This window comes from Pipistrellus kuhlii, unplaced genomic scaffold (assembly GCF_014108245.1).
Source record: "Pipistrellus kuhlii isolate mPipKuh1 unplaced genomic scaffold, mPipKuh1.p scaffold_m20_p_1, whole genome shotgun sequence".
Taxonomy (NCBI): domain Eukaryota; kingdom Metazoa; phylum Chordata; class Mammalia; order Chiroptera; family Vespertilionidae; genus Pipistrellus; species Pipistrellus kuhlii.
In genome coordinates, this window is record NW_023425404.1 from 134492307 (window position 1) to 134516679 (window position 24373).

At 39.0% G+C, this 24373-nt stretch overlaps 1 protein-coding gene across 12 annotated transcripts in view; it reads right to left on the reverse strand.

Moving 5' to 3' along the window:
* The window catches only part of NFKB1 (nuclear factor kappa B subunit 1), a 136530-nt gene that overhangs the window by 35684 nt on the left and 76473 nt on the right, over nucleotides 1–24373 (reverse strand). For 9 of the 12 annotated variants that reach the window (XR_004983020.2, XM_045570387.1, XM_036410292.2 and 6 more), the window contains exons 6-11: nucleotides 21450–21598; nucleotides 8760–8923; nucleotides 6878–7036; nucleotides 5030–5134; nucleotides 2943–3034; nucleotides 839–977 (exon numbers count right to left, since the gene is read on the reverse strand). Coding sequence is in view for 11 of the 12 variants with exons in the window: in XM_045570387.1 (XP_045426343.1) it covers nucleotides 839–977; nucleotides 2943–3034; nucleotides 5030–5134; nucleotides 6878–7036; nucleotides 8760–8923; nucleotides 21450–21598 (808 nt within the window). In the remaining variant the exon portion in view is untranslated. The remainder of the gene's footprint in view (nucleotides 1–838; nucleotides 978–2942; nucleotides 3035–5029; nucleotides 5135–6877; nucleotides 7037–8759; nucleotides 8924–21449; nucleotides 21599–24373) is intronic. The other 3 variants (XM_036410324.2, XM_036410316.2, XM_036410308.2) reach the window with 1 other exon arrangement.

The following is a 24373-nucleotide window of genomic DNA, read 5'->3' on the forward strand; positions in this document are numbered from 1 at the left end:
CATCATTCCAAATTCAAACAGGCCAGGCCGTTCCCCTCTCCAGAATCAACACAAAATTCTTTAGCTGCCGATCCCAGCACTTCGGAGCCTGGCCCTGGCCTTCCTGCCCAGCCTTCCTCGGCCTCAGGAGTCCGTCTCAGTGCTCACACTGCTCACTTTTCTCTGAGCAAATACTGTTTTAGCTCCTCAAGTTTCCGAGGCCTAGGGAACCCTTCCCCTTTTCCCTTCCACACCTAAATACTGAGGTACAGCCCCAGTTTTAAGGACCTTGAAGAAAGCTTCTTCTGGGTGGCTTTAGAAGCAAGCGCTCTCTTTCTTCAGCTGGCTATGTGTTTGTGGACGCTTCACTTTTGGAACTTACAAAAAGAATTAATTTGATTATAACTTTTTAAGGCGACTATGCTGTCCCCTCCTTTGTGTGTCTTTCGTGAGGAAAAGAATGGTGCTTTACTCGTTTTTATAGTTCTGCACAGCACGGGGGCTGAACCTTCTGTTCACCTGCCTGAGGCCTGTGAGTAGAGAGGCTGACTCTCCGACACAGAGAGCCTTATCTTGTCATCGCTGCAGCCTGAACCCTGCATTCCTCAATAAATGGTAGTTGCAAATTCTCAAAGGTCTAAACCTCATATAAGCTTGAAGATAACATTATTTTAAAAGGCTGGGCTTAATTCCATGACCCCAACATAGTATATTAACTTCTCTCTTCTCTAAAAAATAAGTACCATGGACCCAGGGGACAGGTACCAGGAAGTTGCTGCAAGGAGGTGACTAATGGATATCTGCTAATAAGCTTGTCCTCTTAGGGACACAGGAGCCAGAGCATAGACAACCGAGTTACCTTTGATTTCAGGGTAGTACAGGAAAGGTTTTGGCTCGCTAGTTTCTAAGTCAGATTTCCTCCGAAGTTGAACGAACACGGAGGCTGGTTTGGTGATATTGACATCTTTGTACTTTGGTGTTTTGAAGACGATGGCAAACTGCAGGATACAAAGATCCAAATGTTAGGATGCTACTTATTTAAACACATTCCTTATGCACAATGGTTAGTGTGCAAAAGAAAATACAGTACACTAGAAAAGGTTACAAACTCAGAATTCTGTACCCATTCATTTTAACCAAATTGCTATTGTGAAACTGAAGCAAGGTGGTGCCGATGTATTATAAATCTTTATTGTTACATTTATATAATAATTTAGATGTCTTCACTTGTGAATAATCATGTGAAAAAAATACACTGCATATACCTTCTCATCTTTTATTTTTAAAAAAATATATTTTATTGATTTTTTACAGAAAGGAAGGGAGAGAGATAGAGAGCTAGAAACGTCGATGAGAGAGAATCATCGACCAGCTGCCTCTTGCACACCCTCTACTGGGGATGTGCCCACAACCAACATACATGCCGGAATTGAACCTGGGACCTTTCAGTCCACAGACCAACGCTCTACTGCTGAGCCAAACCAGTTTTGGCCCTTCTCATCTTTTAAATTAGCCTTAAAAGCTTCCAAGATTACTGGCAGCAACATCAGGAAGACTGGTTTGGGGATGAGGGAGATGAGGAAGGTGGTACTATTATCAGCCTACAGGCCTGTGATGAAGAGAGGTGACTAAACCCTTCAAGGGAGACATCATTATAGGGTCAGTTTTTTTTTGAGGTGAGACTGGCCAAGGCTCAGGGCATATGCAGGGCATTCTGGACCATTGCTGGCATTTTTACATTTTTTTTTAAGTTTGACTTTTTGACTATAATATATTCATAGAAATAAAGTTTTTTTTTTTTTTTTTTTTTTTTTTTAATCTAAAAAGGTATATAATGGCATACATAGAAATTTCTTCTTGCCATTCCTATCCCCCGTTCAGGCAATTCTTACTGTTTCCTTGCCACCCATTCCCACTCCCCAGAGGTAAACACAGAGAATTTATTAATTTCTTCCAGAGTTTCTTTATGGATTCTGATACCCACAGAATCTTTTAAATATACACTTTGTTTTATATTTATCTCTTAAAATGTTTTATTGTTGTATCTTCGAGATCTTTTCATAATAGTTCATAGAGTACTCATTCTTTTAACTGCATAATATTCCATCACATAGATACAACATTATTTGATTGGCCACTTATTGATGGATATTTGGATTGTGTCCCTTTTTGTGTGTGTGTATGAAAACAGATTCCTTAGTCACTCAGAGTAATCATTAAGGTGGGATTTAGCATTTTCTTTTCTTTTTTAAAATATATTTTTATTGATTACAGAGAGTAAGGGAAAGGGAGAGAGAGAGAGAAACATCAAGGATGAGATGGAATCATTGATGGCTGCCTCTTGCACACCCCCTACTGGGGATTCAGCTCTCAACCTGGGCATGTGCTCTTGACTGGAATCGAATTTAGGACCCTTCAGTCCACAGGCTGACACTCAATCCACTGAGCCAAACTAGCTAGGGCGGGATTTAGCATTTTTATTTCTTAGTCATATACACATAATAACATTAGCCTCAACTAGAAGATTCTTCCTTTCAAAGCTTTTTATTAGAATAACCTTGTAGCACACTTCACCATAATCATTGTAGTAGAACACTGCTATGAACTGATTGTGTCCATCTCCCCCCAATCCACATGTCTAATGTAGCTTTACTTGGATATAAGGCCTTTCATGGATAAAATTAAGGTTAAATGAGGCCATAGGGGCAGGGCCCTGATTAGTGTCCTTATAAGAAGCAACACCAGAGAGCTTACTCTCTCTACCCTGAGAGGACACATCGAGGAGGCAGCCATCTGGAAGCCAGGAAGAGAGCTCTCACCAGAAACTAACCCTGTCAAATCTTGATCTGTAACTTTTAGCCTCCAGAACTGGGAGAAAATAATTTTCCCTTTTTCATATATGAGAACTAAATAGTAAATTTCAACAAGGCAAAAATGTAAACTTATCACCATCATCCACTTACTTGTCTATGAACGTCTGTTGGGGAAAAATCTCCAAATCCTTCCCAGATTCCACCATTTTCTTCCTCTTCATAAAATCGAATCTGGATGTCATCTGCAAACAGTCAAGTGTATAATTTCACAGAATGTAATTATATTTATAAACATGCTGGAAAGAAAGTTGGTTCAAAATTCTACTTACTGTGCACTTACAGTTTTGAAAGTAATTAATACGAAATTGACTTTTTAATAATTTAAAATTTGTACAAATCACTGAATTTTTTATTAGTTACCATAGTAATGGGCCCCAGGTTTCATTTACAATGACAGATTTAGATATTCAATTTGAGTTTTCTCTTACTTAATCTTTGACCTTCCCATTTCTCCATCTCTAAACCAATCCACTTCTGAGAAAGAGGAAGGATAGTGAGGAATAGCAGAATCCTGAAATGTGGTTCAACTCAATAAAGATTTACATAATAATATTTAACTTATATACATTTATTATATGGCAGACACAGTTTTACGTGATTTATATGTATATATTAACTGATTTAATCCTCACAATAATTTTGTAGGTGTGCTATTAATATCTTTATTTTGCAGAAGAAAACTAGGGTCCAGAGAGGTTAAGTAATTTATCCAAGGTTGAGTAGCAGTTAATGGAGAAACCAAGATTTGAACACATACAGTATAGTTTCTGACTTAAATATTCTATTATTAAACATTCTCCTATACTGCCTCACTATAATACTTTAGTAATCCTTACTGGAAAAGTGTTAAAAATATTAAGTTTGTCAAGTCCTTCAGATTAAATTTAGAATGCCTACATTTCACACTTCAGTCATGGATTTTACTTTTGCAGAAACAAGATAGTGTCACTCAGGCAGGCATCTCCGTGGCTTGCCCAGGAATCTGGAAATGTGTATTGTTTGACTAGAATGGGTTAAAAAAGGTTGACCACCAGGATAAGCAGAGAAAGTGTAAAAAAATTTTTTTTGATAAACACATATACATTTACCTTAAAATCTGATTTATTTTTTCAGACTTTTTACCTCAGAGCATTTAGCCTCAAATGAGAATTTTCTTCTTTTTAAAGCCATGATTCATTTATTTAGGGGCTCTATTTCCAGTTGTGTATCTGCTTATTTAAAAAATGCTCCTCACTTTGTAGGGAGCAGATCTTTATTATACTATATCTTCAATCATTTTATTTTAAAAATGAGTGAAGTTTGAGAAAATAAATTGTTCGCAAGCTTTTGCTAATTTATTAATCTTGTACTATATTTCACACGATTAATGTCAAGAACCTTTTCTGAAACTCAAAATTATGAAGAACATTTGCTCTGAGAATTTCCCTATCATCCCTATTCTTTCTTCTCTTTAGCCCACATCACAGTGTCATGTGAGAGCAGCTGGAAAAGCTCTCTCAATGTTGTAACAAAGCACCGTAAGGTAAACAAAAGAAACAACTTCATGCTATGCAAAACTTTAGGGAGACTAGTGGGTCTTTCGGCAAATTAAGGCTAAAATATCACTGGAGGTAGAAATGACAACACAACTGGGAACATCATGACAAGGCAGATTCTTTGAAAAAGACAATAATGCTGGAAAGCCAGATGGCAGCCGGAAAAGAGGAAGAACAAACATGAGATGGATTGACTCCATAAAAGAAGACACAAGCATGAATCTCCAGGAGCCACACAGGGCAGTTGAGGACAGGACATTGTGGACATCACTCATTCATAGGATAGCTGGGAGTCAGAGCTGACTCAATGGCACAGCATGTAATAGATACAAACATTAGTGTGTGTGTGTGTGTGTGTGTGTGTGTGTGTGTGTGTGTGTGTTTGAAGCATGGACTATTTCACATTTCTGTTAGTCACTAAGTTCAGATACTAAATTTTGAAGCATAAAAACATTGACATGTCACTGATTACCACCATTTTAGAATTTCTCTTTACTTCTGTTGAAAATTTTTAAATGAATTGGTTGGGTTTTAAAAAATACCGATACAGTTGGCAGAGGTGAAATGTGTAAATTTTAAAGGGATATCCTCTGTCAAAAAGTGACTCACAGACACTCAAAATATTTCACATCATATATTTACCTTTTTGAACCTTGTCACAGAGAAGATAAATCTCTTCCCCTCCAGTTACGCATCCCGCTGTCCTGTCCATCCGTACGATTTTCAAATTGGACGCATTGGGGGCTTCTGTCCACAGGAGAAAAACAAAAATCATCCTGGCTTAGCCTCAGATCCACAAACAACCCCGTTTACAGTATCCCCATAAGCCAATCTCTTATGAGGGACCCTACCCTTAGCACAGCTTAATCAAATGAAAGTTGAAATAGATGCTTCCACTCATGTTGTTTTAACAAGGATACAAATAAAACAAAAATGCCTTCTGAAATCCACAGAGGACTCTTGGGTATGGATCAATCATTACCACCCTCGCCAAAACAGGTTTGGCTCAGTGGAGAGAGCGTCAGTCTGCGGACTGAAGGGTCCCAGTTTCGATTCCAGTCAAGGGCACATTGGTTGCGGGCACATCCCCGGAGGTGGGTGTGCAGGAGGCAGCTGGTCGATGTTTCTCTCTCATCGACGTTTCTAGCTCTCTATCCTTCTCCCTTTCTTTCTGTGGAAAATCAATGAAATATATATATATATATTTTTAAATCATTACCACCCAAATAGAGGAGGCCGAGAGGAGCAGTCTCGGTTTCTCCCACTAACACAGTCAGAGAGACCGAGACAGAAAGAGAGAGCTCTTCTCACGCACTGGGAGGAACGAAGCCATGGGTTGGTGGAACTTCAATTAAGACAAGACTTGGCCCACGCTTATTTCCATGACACTGATATACCATTTACAAGAGCCCGATAAATTTAGGAGAAACACAGTTTTCTTAGCCTATCTATTTAATTTTTATTCCACAGAAAAGAAAAATGGAGATGTTATATTTCTTTTCCCCAAACTAAATTAGAATTCTGTGTGGTTAGGGGCAAAAGTTTTGTGTGGTAATGGTATAAAGCTTCCTTTTTTCTTGTTCCCCCAACACCTGCATTTTAAGATGATCTTCAATACATGAGTCTACATCATTTTATACCTCTTTCACTTCCTTTCAAACTTGTTTAAATTAGAAAAAATCAGTTAGTTGTCCTTGGAGCCTGGAGTTTCCTACTTAGACCAAACCCTAGAAACTGTCAATGAGCCTATGTAGTGCACTTGCAGGCTTTCTTTCAAAATATATTTTTATTGATTTCAGAGAGGAAGGGAGAGGGAGAGAGAGATAGAAACATCAATGATGAAAGAGAATCACTGGTTGGCTGCCTCCTGTACGCTCCCCACTGGGGATCGAGCCCACAACTTGGGCACGTGCCCTTGACTGGAATTGAACCCAGGACCCTTGAGTCCGCAAGTCGACGCCCTATCCACTGAGCCAAACCAGCCAGGGCTGAAGTTTCTATCTTGATAAAGCTATTAAGAATGTGAGAATTAGGTAAGAAAAATAGTTGTCTTTTGTTAACTTTTGATCAGACTCCCAGTGGAAAAAATTAAGGTACTTTTTTCATCTGAGAGCACAAACACTATACCCTCAAAGCAAGGCCTTGGTAAGGAATGAGATTTGACATTACATGTAAAAGACTAGAATGCATCTGAGAGAAGAGAACTAGATTTACTGAGCCCCTTTTAACATTTCAACTTTTTTCCTAATTTATCATTTTTGCTGAAAGTATTACAGATGTCTCCTTTCTTCCTCCTTCACCTCCTCCATCCCGACATCAACTTTTTATATTAGATTTTAGTATTCCCATTCTGTAGATGGTAAACATGAGGCTCCAAGTAATTAATTACTTGCCCGGGGACTCAGAGCTAGTAAGCAACTGCCCGGGCAGGCTGCAAGTCTGTTCTTGATATTATACGGAGCTGCCTCCCATGAGAAGTCAGGCACTCACTGCTGTCATAGATGGCGTCTGATACCACGGGCTCCAGGGGCCTGGTGAAGCTACCGGTGCTGTCGGGGAGGAAAGCTGTAAACATGAGCCGCACCACGCTGAGGTCCATCTCCTTTGTCTGCTGAAGAGCTGCCTGGCGGATGATCTCCTTTTCCCGATCTAGGACCACACAGCACAGGGCAAGGGTGAAGCGAGAGCATTTTAGACATGGTGCTTTTATCAAGCCCCCATAATATAAGCTTGAAATGAAAACTGTGTTGCTTTAAAAAAATTCTTCATGTTGTTAATAACGTTTAAAAATTTATCCCATATATGTCATCCAAAATTAAAACCATTAAAACAAGACCTGCATTTCCTGTGGATTACAGTAAAATCTGTCCTCCATGTAGCAAAGTGCCTCTCCTTTCCTATCTCTCCACGAACTCCCCCTTTTCACTCTACAGTAGGAGTTGAGGATACAAACAATATGATGGACTAGAACGTAATAAGCCAACTCTGCATCGGTGGTTTTGTGAAATGTGAAAATTTAGTATCCCCAAACTCTTTGAGCACAGAGACTGTGCTCATTCCACAGTGCCTAGCACCCTCCTTTGCACATAGTAGGTACTCAGAAAGTACTTTTGAAGGAACTGAACGACCCAACTGCATTTGGCTCCCCCCCACCCCCCCGTGATGGAACTTTGATGCTGATGGATATAATCATAATTATCTCATATCATAAAAGGTGATAATTCAGGTGATAAGGACGCTCCAAGAGCTACCGATGAAATGATATGGAATTCCAAAGGAGGGGAGAACCCAGAGGCTTTGGAGAAGAGACGTTTGAAGGGATGGTAGAACTTGCACTTATGAAGAGGGTGAATAAGGGCATTCCAGAAAGCGGGGAGATTCAAGTCTAGGAAGAATGTGGCAAGGCGAGGAAGTGAGAAACCATGGCGCCTTGTGGAGAAGTTCAGTTTGACATGAAGGGACATGGTGGGGAATAGAGTTGGGAATGTAGACAGGCACCAGCTCTTGGGAGGCACTAAGTAGTGGTGAGATCATCTGACCGTAGGGTGTAAACTGAATCAGAAGTGAGGAGAGACAAAGACAGCGCAGCAAAAGCGGAGTGAGGAGTGGAGCACGAGAGACAGCACAGCACAGCTGGACCTCTAGCTGGACATGGAGGAGTCAAAGACGGTGAGAAGGTTTAGAGTCTGGGTATCAGAAGCTGGAACACAGTTAGTGGAAAATGATGATTGGATCATCTGAATGTGAGCTCCTCTGGCCAGACTGAAGGAGAATATATAAAAGCAGAAATGGAGAAGGTGATGGGACAAGGTTTGGGGTTGAAAGAAAAAAAAAAAAATAGGAGTGAAGGCAGGAAAACATAAAGTCATAGCATTTTAATGACAAAGACAATAGTTTAAAATGTGCCTGAAGTATCCAAAGAAAGAAAGATTCCTTATAAGTGGGTGAGCTGGGGGAGATAAAAGAGAGGAGTTATTTTTAAACGAAGTCTTGAATTATGAATTATTTTGACAGGTTGAAAAAGGGAAAGGTGGGTTTAAGGAGAGAAATACACATACCAAGGAATGGAGATGCATGAATGTTCACGGGGCAGAGGTGGGCAACGGCGGGGGCAGGTGGGACTGAAGATGAGGCTACCCAGGTGGGTGGGGCCAGACTGGGAGGGCTTTGTGTGCCAGGCTAAGGAGGGACAGATTTTATTCTAGAGGCAGGGGGACGTCATCAAAGGTTTCTGAGCAGGAAAAGAGTGGGAGCAGCTTGGGGTACAGATTGAGAGAAAGAGAAACTTGAGGCATACAGATGAGGACATATCTACACACAAGAAATAAGAGCCCGAGCTCTCAAAAAGCAGGGATGGGAGAGTGACACTCACCTGTGAGCTGCCGCTCTCCTCCACCTTCTGCTTGCAAATAGGCAAGATCCGGATGCACCAAAAGTCCGGGATTGTAGCCCCTAATGCACGCATCTGTCATCCGTGCTTCCAGTGTTTCATATACTTTTTTCTTTGTCACATGAAGTATGCCTAGGTTTGCAAAGCTGGAGAAAACAACAATAACAACAACAACCCAAGGTTAGGCAGTCAAGGACTAGAATATATGGTTTCACTTGAGCATAGAGAATTTTAAAAAAACATACACAGGTCCTCAATCACTGGGGCCCACACCATAACCAAACACATTAGTATTTCTCCAGAAATATATAAAGCAGATTCACTGAGTGGGAAAATAAAGATTATAACCAGCTGTACCTTCAGAACAGGTTGGGTTTTTCCACTAAAGAAGTCTGTGGTAAATTAAGCAAAACCTTTTGGCTTTTAGAGTATATTAGACTTTCAAATTATGATTCAGGGAGTGGGGTAGACAGGTATATATAACCTAATAAAAAATTTTACATGGACGCATTTTGAAGTATTTTTTGGGAGAGCTGTATAAAATATGTTAATTCAAATATAGTACTAACTTTTCTAACTTTTTCTCAGAATAAGAGTAATATTATATTTCAAAGAATTTTTTTTTGTTTATTGTTTTTGGATTATCCTTGGGTTTCTGAATGGGATTTAAAGTCTAAGTCCTATTTGGGGTCCCCTTCCAGGAATTCCACCTTCTCCTAGGTTATCTATAAGACTGAAATTATTCATTATTACTAAAATGTTTTCTAATTCTACATGGGCTCATGGCTGAAGGTATATCTGTAATCAGGGATGGAGAACCTTTTATCGTGAAGGTTACATACCTACAGGACAAAATATGTTAATAAACTAAATAAAGCAATTTAACGGATTCTAAAGAAAATATATAAAATGCTCCCACCATTTGTTTTTTAAATAAAGTATATGAAAGAAGTATATTTAATGAATGTAATACAATAAACGAAAAAGCACTTTACTAAGGAGACTCATTCATTCAACAAATATTGACTCAACTCTTTATTACTGTCAGGCAGTGTCCTATTGCTCCTGTCAGCAATAAAGAAATCCCGAGTTTCATAGAATTTATATGCTAGTGCAACAACAGATAAGAAGTGAAGCAAATTTTATAGTGCAATTTATATGATAAGTGTTACGAAGAAAAATAAGGTAGGGAACAGAAGAAGTAGTAGAAGGCATAGTACTTTAAAATAGGGAGAGGCCAGAAAGGGCTCATTGAAAAGACGACAACTGAGCAAAGACTTGAAGGAAGCGAGGGGGAAGACATAGATATGTGGAAGAATAGCAAGTGCAAGCACCCTGAAATAGGGTCATGCCTGGTGTTTTCTAAAAACAAGAATGGCAAGGAGGCCAAGGTGAATAGAGCAGTGGTTGGCAAACTGCAGCTTGGGAGCCACATAAGGCTCTTTGGTCCCTTGAGCGTGGTTCTTCCACAGAATACCATGTGTGGGCACACACGTACAGTGTGATTGAAACTTCATGGCCCAAGTGCAGAAGTCGGTTTTCAGCTCTCAAAAGAAATTTCAATTGTTGTACTGTTGGTATTTGGCTCTGTTGACTAATGAGTTTGCCGACCACTGGGACAGAGGAAAATGAAGAAGAGGTCAAGGGTTCAAAAAAGGAAGTGGTGGCACAGATCTTTTAAAGCCTGGTAAGTGTTTGGAAGGTCTTGTTTTACTCTGACATTCACCCAAAAAGAAGGAAAAAAGGTAAGAACAAAGAAGATAGAAATATATGACAACTGGATTGAATGAAGCAAATAATATGACAATGTGGAAAGACCAGATAAACTATGGTAAGGAAATATGAGTAAAGGAAGAATGAGATGAGCCTTCAGACAGAGGCCCACAGATAGAATGAGACACATGTCCAGTCAGTGATAGGAAAAAAATGGGGTAGCTGAGACATAAACAGAAGAAAATATGCTAAGAGAGAATTTAAACTCCTTGAGGGCAGAGATATCCAGTATCTAGAACAATGGATGTCTAATAAATATCTATTGAATCAATGAATGCATGAATTAATACAGCACAGAAAAATATACTACAACATGGCATACTAATATGCATGGAGGCATAGGAAATTTCTCAAAAACCAAATCTCCATCATTTTGGTCCATTAGGCCTTATTCCTATAAAGAACATTCAAAACTATGGGAAAACCAGGTACTCTCCAAGGTAATGGCAATGGCAAATATCTTTGTAGCACTTTACACTTTATCATCTATAGGGTACTTTTCAGGTATATTATTCTATCTAATCCCTGTAGAAAAGGCAACATCCTCGTGATTCATTATGTGAATACTGAATTTACTCTGGTAATAAATGAAACAATATAGAAGTCAGTATTCTGCATCAAGTGATGTTGGAGTATCAGAGACCAGATTGAACCTTTTACGTTAAGCAACAACAAAAAACACACTAAAAGTTTTCATACACTGGACAATAGGCAGCACAGGACAGTGATTCTTAAGAAAAGGGAAACAAATACAATGACTCCTATAATTATGCCAGAGTTATAATTAAGCTTTGAGTTTCTAGGCTGCAACACAGGAAGGGGGGCCCCAAACAAGACCTGGTGATCTCCCAGAGGTGAGGAGACAGAGTTAAAAATTTGAGGAGGCCAAGGAGGCTGAATTCACAGGCAGAGCCCCAGAGAGAAAAGAATTACATACAGAGAGACACTCAGAGGTACACAGGGCTTCACCTTGAGTGCTCTGCTGAGTACTTTTGAGAATGTATGTGAGGAAATGAGCTGGGAAAAGAACCACCAGAGAGGAATAGGCAGACAATTCTTGGAGGACACACAGGGCTGGAACAATTCAAGAAATTTTGAACTACATAAATCATCAGGATGAATAATCAGAAATACATTACTAATGGTATCGAATTAATCTTAGAGTAAAGGCTGCTTTGATTTCCCTAACAAAGCATAAAAGTAAGTCTAGAAAGAATCAAACTGTTCTCAAATTTATCTTTATCCCAATACTCAAAAATATTTAAAAACACACACACAAAAATCAAGCATGCAATACCCAAAATTCAAAACATCTGCTATCCAATAAAAAAGCTACTAAGCATGCAAAGAAGTAGGAAAACATAACTCAAACAGAATAAAAAATCAATTAATAGAAACACATATAGAAATGAGAGAGCACACAGAATTTGTAGGCAAATACACTGAAATAGCTATTATAGATATGGTCCATACACTCAATGGTCAAGAAAACAGAAAGCATTATGGAAGATAGAAAAGAGAACCCAAACAAACCTGTAGAGATGAAAACTACAATGTCAGAGAAGAAAAATACACTAGATAAGGTTAAGAACATATTAGACATGACAGATAAAAAGATTAGTGAATTGGAGGACGCAGTAATAGAACTATCTGAAATTAAACAGGAAAAAAATTTAAAAAATATTTTTAAAAGAATTGATAATGAGCTGTGACACAATTTGAAACAGCCAAATATACATGTGATTGGTGTTCCAGAGAAGAGGAAAAAGAATTGAAAAAATATTTAAAAAAATAATGGCTGAAAAGTTTTGATCAGGGATCTAAGAATTTTAATCAACCATAAGGCACAAGATACATAAAGGAAACTACACTAAAGGCCATTATAAAACTGCTTAAAACTAATAATGCAGAAAATATCTGAAAGGCTAATAGAGAAAAAAAGATACACTGTGTGAATAGGGGAAAAAATAAGAATGAGGTGAGATTTCTTGTTGGAAACTAAGGTCAGCCAGAATACCTTAGAACAGTATATATAAAGGACATGTAAGAAAAACATTGCCAATATAGAATTCTATACTCTTCAAAAATATCTTCAAAAACAACATATTGCATTGTATGTTTTAGACCAACATGTGCTATCCTAATATATTAAAACCCTCGTTCCCTCACATCCACAATGACTGGAGGCTTGACCAACCAGACGTCAGTCCTGCAGTCAGCGCTGGGTTGCTGTGGTGAGAGAGGCTTAAAGAGAGAAGCAGGGTCTGATCTGTATCCCCTATGACAGCTGTTAATCAGCATTTGCCTCTCTCTTTCTCTCCGGGCCTGGCCAGCAGCTGTGCCTCCATTTTCCTCCAGGCCTCCACTGGCATTGCTGATCAGCCCCACCTTTCTGATTAGGCCCAGTTGACAGCCCCAGAGACACTGACTGGCATAGAAACTGACCAATCAAAACCAAATCTGGGTAAGGTGTGAGAAGCCAATGGCTGCCTAGGAGCTTTTGATGCTGACTGGCATAGAAATTGACAAATTAGAACCAAATTGGCTGGCAAGGAGGGCAATTGGGGGGTGAGATCAGGCTGACAGGGGAGGGCAATTGGGGGTGAGATCAGGCCGGCAGGGGAGGGCAATTGGGGGTGAGATCAGGCCGGCAGGGGAGGGCAATTGGTGGTGAGATCAGGCCGGCAGGGGAGGGCAGTTGGAGGTGAGATCAGGCCGGCAGGGGAGGGCAGTTGGAGGTGACCAGGCCAGCAGGGGAGGGCAGTTTGGGGTGATCAGGCTGGCAGGGAAACAGTTAGGTGTTAATCAGGCCGGCAGGGGAGCAGTTATGGGGTGATCAGGCTGGCAGGCAGAAATGGTTAGGGGCAATCAGGCAGGCAGGCAGGTTAGGAGCCAGCAGTTCCGGATTGTGCGAGGTATCCCAGATTAGAGAGGTTTCAGGTTGGGCTGAAGGACGCCCCCTCCTCCCCCGCATGAATTTTGTGCACAGAGCCTCTAGTAATATATATATTATATGACACAACCACATAAAAGCCAAAAGAAATGAAAGTTTACTCTCCAAAAGTACAGTACAGGGAATATAGTCAATAATATTGTAATATTGATAACTATGTATGGTGTCAGCTAGGTGCTAAACTTATTAGGGTGATCACTTCATAATATATATAAATGTCTAATCACTATGTTGTTTACCTAGTTGAAACTAATATAATATTATATGTCAACTGTAAATAAAACATTTATTCAAAATGAATACTAAAAATTAAATTCAAAAAAGGAAGGAAATTGATTTTGAGAAAAAAAGAAAGTATACTGCTCATATACTATATGTGAAGAGATGTAATGTACTTAAAGTTAGACTATATTAAGTTTACTATAAACTAACTGCTAAAAATACAAAAAAAATTATAAACAAAATGGGGGTTAAATGAAATCATAACAAATAACCTAAAAGAAGGCAGAAAAAGAGGAACAAAAAACAGATGTGACTAACGAGAATACAAACAGCAAGATGGTCAATCTGAACATAGCTATATCAGTAATTGGATTAAAGACAAATTATTTAAGTCCCCAATTAAAAGGCAGTGTCAAATGGAATAAAAAAATATGACCCAACTATATACTGTTACAGTGCATATTTACTTTGAAGATAAAAACACAAATAGGTTAAAACTAATGAATGGAAAATGATAAAAAATGTTCCAAACTAACATTAATCAAAAAAAAGTTAAACTGCTATATTAATATCAGTTTAGGTAGATTTAGAGCAAAGAATATTACCAGGAATAAAAAGGATAAGTTCATAATGAAAAAGGGATTGATTCATTAGGAGGACATAAGAATCCTAAATGTTTATGTATCTAATAAAAGAGATTCATAATATAAGCCGCAAAATCTTACAGAACTGAAAGAAGAACTAGGTATATCTATAAATATAGTCAGACATTTCAACACCCTATCTCAATAATTGATAGAATAAATAGGGAGGAAATTAGTAAGGACATGGAAGACTTGAACAACACTATCAAACAACTTGACTTAATTGACATTTATGGAACGTTGATTCAACTTGACCAGATTAATCATTCTTTTTTTTTAAGTACCCAGAATCATTTACCAGGTCAGAACATAGTCTGATCCATAAAACAAGTCTCAATAAATTGAAAAGGATTCAAATCATACCAAGTATTCTCTTATTACAATGGAACTAAATCAGATATCAATAACTGAAAGATTATACAGGAGTATATTTAAATTAAGACTGGCTATGTAATAATTGTTGAAGTTGGATGATGGGTACAAAGAATAGCTCAATTATATCATTTCTACTTTTGTATGTGCTTGAAAGTTTCTATAATAAAATGTAATAGAAAATGAATAGCAGACACTATTATTAGCACATGCACCTTAAAAAAAATTGAGAATCATAAATGTTAAATACATGGGATGCAAAATGGCACCGTCACTTTGGAAAACATTGCAGCAGTTTCTTATCAACATAAATGAATCCCTAAAACACCACTAAATATTTACCCAAACCCAAGAGAAACAAAAACTTATGTTCACACAAACACTGTTTTTATCATAAAAAAAACTAGAAACAAACCAAATGTTTTCAACAAGTGGATGGATGGATAAACTGTGATACACCGATACAATGCAAAACTATTTTGAAACTAGAAGGAATTAACGACTGATATACACACCAACCTGGAGGAACCTCAAATACATTATGCAAAGTGAAAAGCCAGATTTAAAAATGCTACATGTTGTATGATTCCATTTGTATGTTGTTCTGGAAAGACTAAACTACAGGGCTAGAAGTCAGATCAGGGGTTGTCAGGGCCTGGGATGGGAGGAGAGGCACACAGATACTTTCGGGGATGATGGAACTGTTCTATACCTTGACGGTGGCGCATATATGAATATTTGTCAAAATTCATAGAACTGTTCATATTACAGTCTTTAAATTATACTTCAATAAAACCTGACAAAAATAAAAAAAAAGAAAGGTTGTGACAACTAATAAGACCAAGACTACAATCTTGTTTCTTACTCAAAATGCTATGTTCTTCCACACCAGTGGTTTTCAAAGAGAGGTCTCTAGACCAGCAGTATCAGCATTACTTCAGAACTTATTAAAATGTAAATTTGGGGGCCCTATCCCAAGTCTACTGAATGAGAACCTCTGAGGGTGGGATTCAGCAACCTGTTTTTAATAACTCCTCTGGGAGGTTCCCAATCACCCTAAAGGTTGAGAACAGCTGCTCTACACATGGAGACTAAAGAAATCAGCATCTCTGGGAGTAAGGCTAGCATCAGTATTTTTATAAAGTGACCTAAGGTGACTTTAATTCGCAGCCAGGTTTGATATCCTCTGCACTAGTCCAGATGTTCCCAGCATCCACATCAGCTGGGGACTGCTGCTGTCCTCTGGGAAGGTTTGAATCCCAGTGTCATTGGGTTGGGATTCAAAAGTTGTCTCTTTACCTGCCCATAATTCCTCTCAGGACTCAAACACTGACTTCAGAACTTGCAAAAGATTTAAAAGCAGTCTACATATTTTGGAAATTAATCCCTTAGCATATGTATCATTGGCAAGTATGTTCTCCAAAACAGTGGGCTCCCTTTTCATTTTGTTGATGGTTTCTTTTGCTGTGAAGTGCTTTTATTTTGATGTAGTGCCATTTGTTTATTTTCTCCTTTGTTTCTTTTGCCCTAGAGGTATTGGTGAATATATTGCTACCAGAGATGTCTGAGATTTTGCTGCCTATGATTTCTTCTAGGATTTTTATGGTTTTATGACTTACATTTAATTCTTTAAAAATATATATATATTTTATTGATTTTTTTTACAGAGAGGAGAAACGTTGACAAGAGAGAAACATCGACCAGCTGCCTCCTGCACACCCCCTACCGGGGATGTGCCCGCAACCAATGTACATGTCCTTGACCGGAATCGAACCTGGGACCCTTCAGTCCACAGACCGACGCTCTACCATTGAGCCAAACCGGTTTCAGCTACATTTAATTCTTTTATCCATTTTGAGTTTACTCTTGTGTATGGTGTAAGTTGGTGGTCTAGTTTCATTTTTTTGCATGTATCTATCCAATTGTCCTGAGTCCATTGCATGCTCTTGCCTTCTTTGTCAAATATCAATGGAACATAATGGCTTGGGTCTATTTCTGAATTCTCTGTTCTGTTTTATTGATCTATATGACTATTCTTATGCCAGTTCCAGGCTGTTTTGATTATAGTGGCTTTGTAGCATAACTTGATATCTGAAACTGTGATTCCTCCAACTTTGTTCTTCTTCCTCAAGATTGCTGTAGCTATTCAGGGTCTGTTTTGGTTACATGTAAATTTTTGGAGTATTTGTTCTAGCTCTGTGAAATATGCCATTGGTATTATAATAAGGATTTCATTGATAATAAACAATCCAATTGAAAAATGGGCAAAACACCTAAATAGACACTTCACCAAAGTGGACATACAGGTGGCCAAGAGACATATGAAAAAATGCTCAAAGTCACTAATCATCAGAAAGATGCAAATTTAAACAACAATGAGGTATCACCTCAAATTTGTCATAATGGCTATCATTAATAAATCAACAAATGACAAGTGCTGGCAAGGATGTGGAGAAAAGGGAACCCTAATACATTGCTGGTGGGAATGTTGACTGGTGCAGCCACTATGGAAAACAGCATGGAGTTTTCCTCAAAAAATTAAAAATGGAATTGCCATTTGATGCAGTGATCCCACTTCTAGGAATATATCATAAGAAACCCAAAACACCAATCAGAAAGAATTCACCCCTATGTTCATTCAGCACAATCTGCAATAGCTAAGACCTGGAAACAGCCCAAGTGCCCATCAGTAAATGAGTGGATTAAAAAAACTGTGGTACATATACACAATGGAATACTACACTGCTTTAAAAAAGAAGGAGCTCTTACTCTTTGAGACAGCATGAAGGAACCTGGAGAGTATTATGCTAAGCAAAATAATACTTAATAATAAAGTCAGAGAAAGACAAGCGTCACATGATCTCACTTATATGTGAAATCTAATGAACAAAACAAGCTGAGGAATAAAATAGAGCTAGAGTCATAGAAGCATGAAACAGACTGTCAAATCTCAGAGGTAAGGTGGTGGTGGGGAGAGATTAACCAAAAAACTTACATGCATGTATGCATAACTCATGAACACAGACAATAGTGTAGTGAAGGCTGGGGGAGGGGTACAGGGTGGCGGGATTAATGGGAAAAAAGGGGACATCTGTAATACTTTCAACAATAAAGATAAATTTAAAATAAATAAATAAAAGAAGTCTACAGTGTTTGTAAAGTAATTTGAAAAAAGCAGCCTCCAACTCATATCCTAATTTTCAAGTTGGATACTTACAATCTTAGTCCATACTTTGCCTATTTTCTCCAAACACTCGTTTTGTGTGTACTAAGGCTGACCCAGATGAAATTGCCAATAACTGATTATTTTTGGACCCTCAAAAGCAACAATTTAATATGGTCTGCCCTAAGTCCTTGAGGGAGGCCACATTCCTCTTTTGCATTTAAAAAAATTATATATCTACTTCTAGTGCTTCCTAGTTGTTATATGCCATAAATTTTAGTTAAAAAAACAAAACAAAACAAAAAAACAAAACCCAAAAAACAAAAACAACTCCACATCTCTAAATTAGGGTTGTCAGGAAGCAAATGGAGGGTGTGGTGATTATTGGTGAGGATGGTTGCTTGAGGCAAAGTCAAACAACAGTTTCTATTGCCTAAAAATTTCAGAGAACCAAAATGTTACTGAACCAGATTGTTGATATCCAGGGTCAAAAATATAATACCAAACTAAGATTATATTTATGAGGACCAGCACTAAATGAATAAGAAATATAAAGGCAAAATTAAAGCTAACTAAAAAAATTTAAAAGGGCAAATCCCTTAAATTAAAGCAATCAAACCCACAATCATGAATATTTTAATATAGATAAAACATATTTGAAAATTAAGTTTTACTGAGAACCCCAAAGAAAGGCAATTCTTTTGGTTTTATTTTATTTTTAAAAAATATATTTTATTAATTATAGAGAAGAAGGAAGAGGGAGAGAGAGGTAGAAACATCAATGATGAGAGAGAATCACTGATTGGCTGCCTCCTGCACTCCTTCCACTGGGGACCAAGCCCTCAACCCAGGCAGGTGGGACTGTTCAGTTCACAGGCCAATGCTCTCTCCATTGAGCCAAACCAGCTAGGGCTCTTTTGGTTTTAATAATTTAAAGGTTATTTATCTTCTCAGTGCCCCTTTTAATATAACTTTCTTGGTGTGTTGGATCAGTGCCCTGCTTGTAATTCTATCTTTGGCCTAAGCTATATTATTGAAAACAGGTTGTCTTCCATTTCTAGTATTGACAAGTCTAAGGAATAACGCTGGCTATCTTCCTAAATTTCTCTATGTGCTCTTCTTACCTACATGTTAGAACTAAATAATAATCGATGACACACCGCAAATATATATGTGGCAAGTCTGCTCATGTTACTCCATAACATTAGCTAAAGTCAGTTTAGTCTAGAATTATGGAGATGTAAAAAGCCTGGAGAAGAATTCTGTAGCTCAACACATAAAAGGGAAGAAATTCAAGCTCTCAAGAAGTTATGCAAATTGTACCCAGTCCAATCCAGCCAGGGTGGCTCAGTGGTTGAGCATTGACCTATGATCCAGGAGGTAACGGTTTGATTCCAGTCAGGGCACACGCATTGAGTTGTGGGCTCAATACCTGGTAGGGGGCGTGCAGGAGGCAGCCAACAGATGTTCCTCTTTCATCGATATTTCTATCTCCCTTTCCCTTCTCCTCTTTATAAAATCAATAAAAACATATTTTAAAAAATTATCCCCATTCCTACTGTTGAGAATGACAGAAATGAAAAGAGAATTCTGGTTTCCAAACTACTAGCATGGTATCTTTTCAAGTAAAATGCAACAGGTTCTAACATTGGAAACGAGAGAGAGAGAGAGAGAGGGGGGGGGGGATGAGAGAGAGAAAGAAAGAGGGGGAAATGAATCATGAAGGAAATACTGCATTTTGGAAACTATTTTAAGCAAAAGTTTCTGTTAAAAACCAAATTACAAAGGGAGCACCAATGTTTTGCAGAACTCTGAACAAGAGGTTATTGAGTCTATTGCAACTCTCAAGTGGCATATCTGGATTAAATTTCTCAGGGAAACTGTATAGGGTTAGGAAGTCCCACAGCACTATGACCAGACATCTTGATGATCACATTGAGGAACTTAGATGGTCAAAATATTTGTTGAATGAATTTTGAATGAATGAATGCAGTGTGGATGAATGTGTTCTCCCAACTATTGAACCCACACTCCAGCACTGCAAAAGAGTAAACGATTTCCTCACTTGCCTTGGAAACGGAATTTACTTCGACTCTCTTGTAGGTCCCCAAATAAATAGCCATTAGTTCCTTCGAGAATCCTGAAAGGTTACTGAACTAAACCACAGAAACACCAAATTACAGACAACATATTGCAAATTTTAAAATCACAAATATTATTAGCAGGGAACTTCATCCATAATTTCCTCTAAAGGATATGATGATCACATAGATTAAACAGGAGCAACGAGAATAACATTTCAAACTGACAGCAGCCAATTGGAGTAAATCTGCAGGAACACTAAGTGATCAATTCGTCTGAAACTCCGACAGTCACCCAGCATTTCAAAGCTCTCACAGGTCAGTCAGGAACTGCAAGGCTATTCCAACCCAGACCATGAACCAACCATGACACACCACAGGAAACAGGCCAGTCTTTCAGGAGGATGTTGAAACAAGTTTATATAAAGCACAGTTGAATTTTTCAAATCAATTTAAGCTTCTTCCTCCAATCTAGAATCCTTTTTTCCCCCCTAACATCAAAAGCATCAGATTTTAGTGACTTAAAAGAAAGCGCTCTCTCTAGGTTTTTCACACTTGAATATTTTCACAGTCAAACAAAGAAATGCCGAGAAACATGAAAGCTCTGCCTCCCCAATCACAACTGACTTGAAACTTGATAGGAATTCAAAGCCTGAAATGCCACCATCAGCTTAATTACAGTCGACTTAAGCAACTCCTTTCTTTTGAGTGAACAGTCCAGATTAACTGGGATTATATCACGAACTATTTAAACCAGTATTAGGAAACCCTGAAAAATATTTTTAAAAATTCAATAAAATAAATGTGAAATTTCTTACTGCGTTTGGACTGAATGTATTTGAATACTTCTTTCACTGGTTGGTCTGATCGGTGGACCAACCTTAAAAAATGAAGAAGTCACTTGGTGTTTACATTTTAAGTCTAATTAATGCCAAAACAAATTTGCATTCCTTGACTTCTTTACCTGTGGCACACTCCCTAAGTAGCACAGAACTGAAACAATATTTATCTATCCACTTCATGCTCAAAATGTTCACACTATAAATCCAGAGTCAATACTCCATTAAAGGAATCATCAAGAGTATAAAACCATTCATAAAGTGTTGATTTCTGGTATGATTAGTCTTTCTAACTTGCTCTAATCTTTATTTCCAGAAGAAAAAATTTGCTAAAAATGGCACAAATGTGTCCTAGATCAAGTGGCCATGTAATCTATCAGTCATGTCTGACAAGGAAAGGAGGTGCTATAAGTAATGAGGCCAGGACCACAGGTGCAAACTGGGCTGCCTCAGGGAGACCAGGCATGTGGGTACTGTATGCCTCAGAATCCAAGAGAGGGCACATGTTTTCATTCCCGGCCTTCTGAGGGTCGTGGAAAGACCCCTAATGAAGAGGGCCTTTTCGGTCCAAGTCTTGGGTGCCATATTCTATCTGCTCTCCACGGCATCGCATCCGCTCACTTACCCGACCACCATGTCCTTGGGTCCAGCCGTCACGGTGCAGATCCCGTCCTCGCAGTGCTTCCCCACCAGGCTGTGTGCATGCAGGTGGATGCTCTTTCCATTTGTGACCAGCTGGACAATAACCTTTGCAGGTCCCATATAGTTGCAGATCTATGTAAGAAGCACATTTTAAAAGTGAGTGCATCAGATGAGTGGATTAAAAAACTGTAGTGCATATACACAATGGAATACTATGCTGCTGCGGTAAAAAAGAAGGAATTCTTACTATTTGCAACAGCATGGATGGAACTGCAGATCATTATGCTAAGTGAAATAAGCCAGTCAGAGAAAGATAAATACCACATGATGTCACTCGTTTGTGGAATATAATGAACAACATAAACTGATAAACAGGACAGATTCAGAGACAGAGAAGCATCGATCGGACTGTCAAACCTCAGAGGAAAGGTAAGGGAGGGTTGGGGTAAGGGGGAGAGATCAACCAAAGGACTTGTATGCACGCTTATAAGCCTAACCAATGGACATGAACACGGGGGGGGGGGGGGGGGGGGGGGCATGAGTGGGGGCGGGGGTTAGGGGGTTAATGGAGGGATAAGGATACATATGTAATACCTTAATCAATAAAGAAATTTAAAAAAATAAAAACAAGCCAGATTCTAAAACAAACGAACAAACAAACAAAAAATAACAGACCAGATTTCTTGAAAAAAATTAAAAAATAAAAGTGAGAGTATCTGACTCTATTGCAGTATAGAAAATGCTTAGGACAAGCCAGTAAGTATAAAAAATAGACTCTGTTTTTAAAAATATGTGATGAACAAATGATAGAATGGAAATACATAAAAATGCTAATGGTGGTGGTTTTGTGTGTGTGGGATCTACTATTTGGTAGCAGACCAAATATAATACAGTCCGTACTGTTGAAGTTGGAACAGCGCATCTTTAGGATACTGTGAAGCCACGAAGCACCCTCTTCCTGCTAACCAAGAATACATTTTCATGTGCACTTCATCACAATTTTCAGTCACGAAAGCTGTATAAAAGATCTGTCAGAAGGGACTGGGATTGATGGAGAATGGAAATCAAGGTAAGGAGAGATTTGAGCAGGCACAGTACATCTTGTGATTCTGCCATGAGACAGGCAGGAGAGTCTTACCAGAGACCTGGCTCTGAAGGTTGTCAATGGACACCCCAGCTCACAGACCAGGGTTGCAGTGATTGGTTAGGAAACTTGAGCCTGGCATTCTCTGCTATGAGCTCTAAGAACTGAGTTACAGATGCCCAGATCATACGTAGTACTTTAATTAAAGTACGTGCACTTCCAAGGTGCAAATCCTTATATCTGACACTGATTGCGCTCTTATTTCATAAATCAGGTTTTCCCATTGAAGGTAATTTATCTTTTTTATTGTTATACCATGAAAGTGATAATTCCACTAAAAAGGAAATAGCAAGGGGATGGTTATATTTTAAGCAAAGGAAGGTTGGACAACCTTTCTCCTCTAGTTGGTCCTCAGACCTAGAGCAGACCACAGGTTCCTTCTTTGAGAGAGTCCCAACACTAAACTCACATTAACAGAAAAGACTAATGGCTTTAGTTTTTACTTTCCCAAATCCTATGAATCAGAATCCTCTCATAAATGCAGCCAAACTGTTGGAAATACATTGTAACTCCCCAAAGGGTGACCAGCCATCTCAGTTTGCCCAGAACTGAGAGGGTTTCCTGGAACACAGGACTTTCAGAGCTAAGAGTTGGTCATCCTATCTCTGAAACTCACACTGCCTCTTTTCCAGGAAGTGCATGACCTAAATCCAGGGCCTCTCAGCTCTGCAATCATTAGAAATACTTTAATCTGCACAAGCAGCCTTTAGCTCAGGTGGGGAAAGAGTGGACAGGAATCCTATCTGGTGAATTTAAGGAAGAACCGACATTTGCCAATAAAATTTATTGGAAACAGGCTTTCAACCAGTTTGCTTCTACTACGGTAGCATATCACCAAACAGATGCAGATTTCCTTGATGCAGGGTTTCATTAGGATTTTTTAGCATGGATCCCCCTCCACACCCCACCTCCCCGCCCCAATCCAATCTCTCAATGCAAGAATTGAGAAGTTGATATGAGCTGGGATTATTCCCCTGGAGGTTTTGGGGGAGAGACGACCCTCTAACCAACAGTGTGGATCCACTGAAAACCTTAGGGCTTCTCTGCCTGAACCTTGACTCAGAGTTTCGGCAAGAGTTTGCTTCCAAATCCTCTAACAAGCCTTCTCAAGGACCATGGCCACCTGTGGGTGTGGCCTCCCATCCTCATAGAGCTAAGCTTATCACAAAAAAATCTTTAGGATTAAGTCAGGTTTTGACCACCTCAAAGCACAAATAATTTCTTAAACAGGCCTAGCATTTAAAAAGCCCTCTGGGCATAACACTAGTTATAAACTTAATGCTTTACCTTTTATAACAGGCAGAGAGCCTTTGCCCCTCAGGGCAGGACAGGGGATGGAAAGTACTGGGCTTGCTCCAAAGTTGGCTGTTGTCCCTACATACTCTCTGGATCGCTGAGTCTTGCGTTTGGTGCTGACATCTGAAGTTGGTCTTTGTTATGAGGACACACTCCACAGGGGCTTCCTCAGCGGTAAGTGAACAGTGGAAGCAGCGCTCGATAGATCATGTAATCCCACTTTTGACGTGCACGAAGCACAGAAACGCAGCCGTGTAAGGCATGGCGGAATGCTTCACTTGGGTGAAATCAGGCAGGCCTTCCACCAGAGCGGGACAACAGGAGGAATCCAGTGATGGAAGCCCCACCACTCTGGATATCTGGGCCCTTCAATGTCACCATTGGGAAGGAATCAGTCACTGAAGGGAAGAGGTGGGAAGTGTCCCCCCAAAGTACTCACATCTTTTTCTTTCTATGACCTCACGATG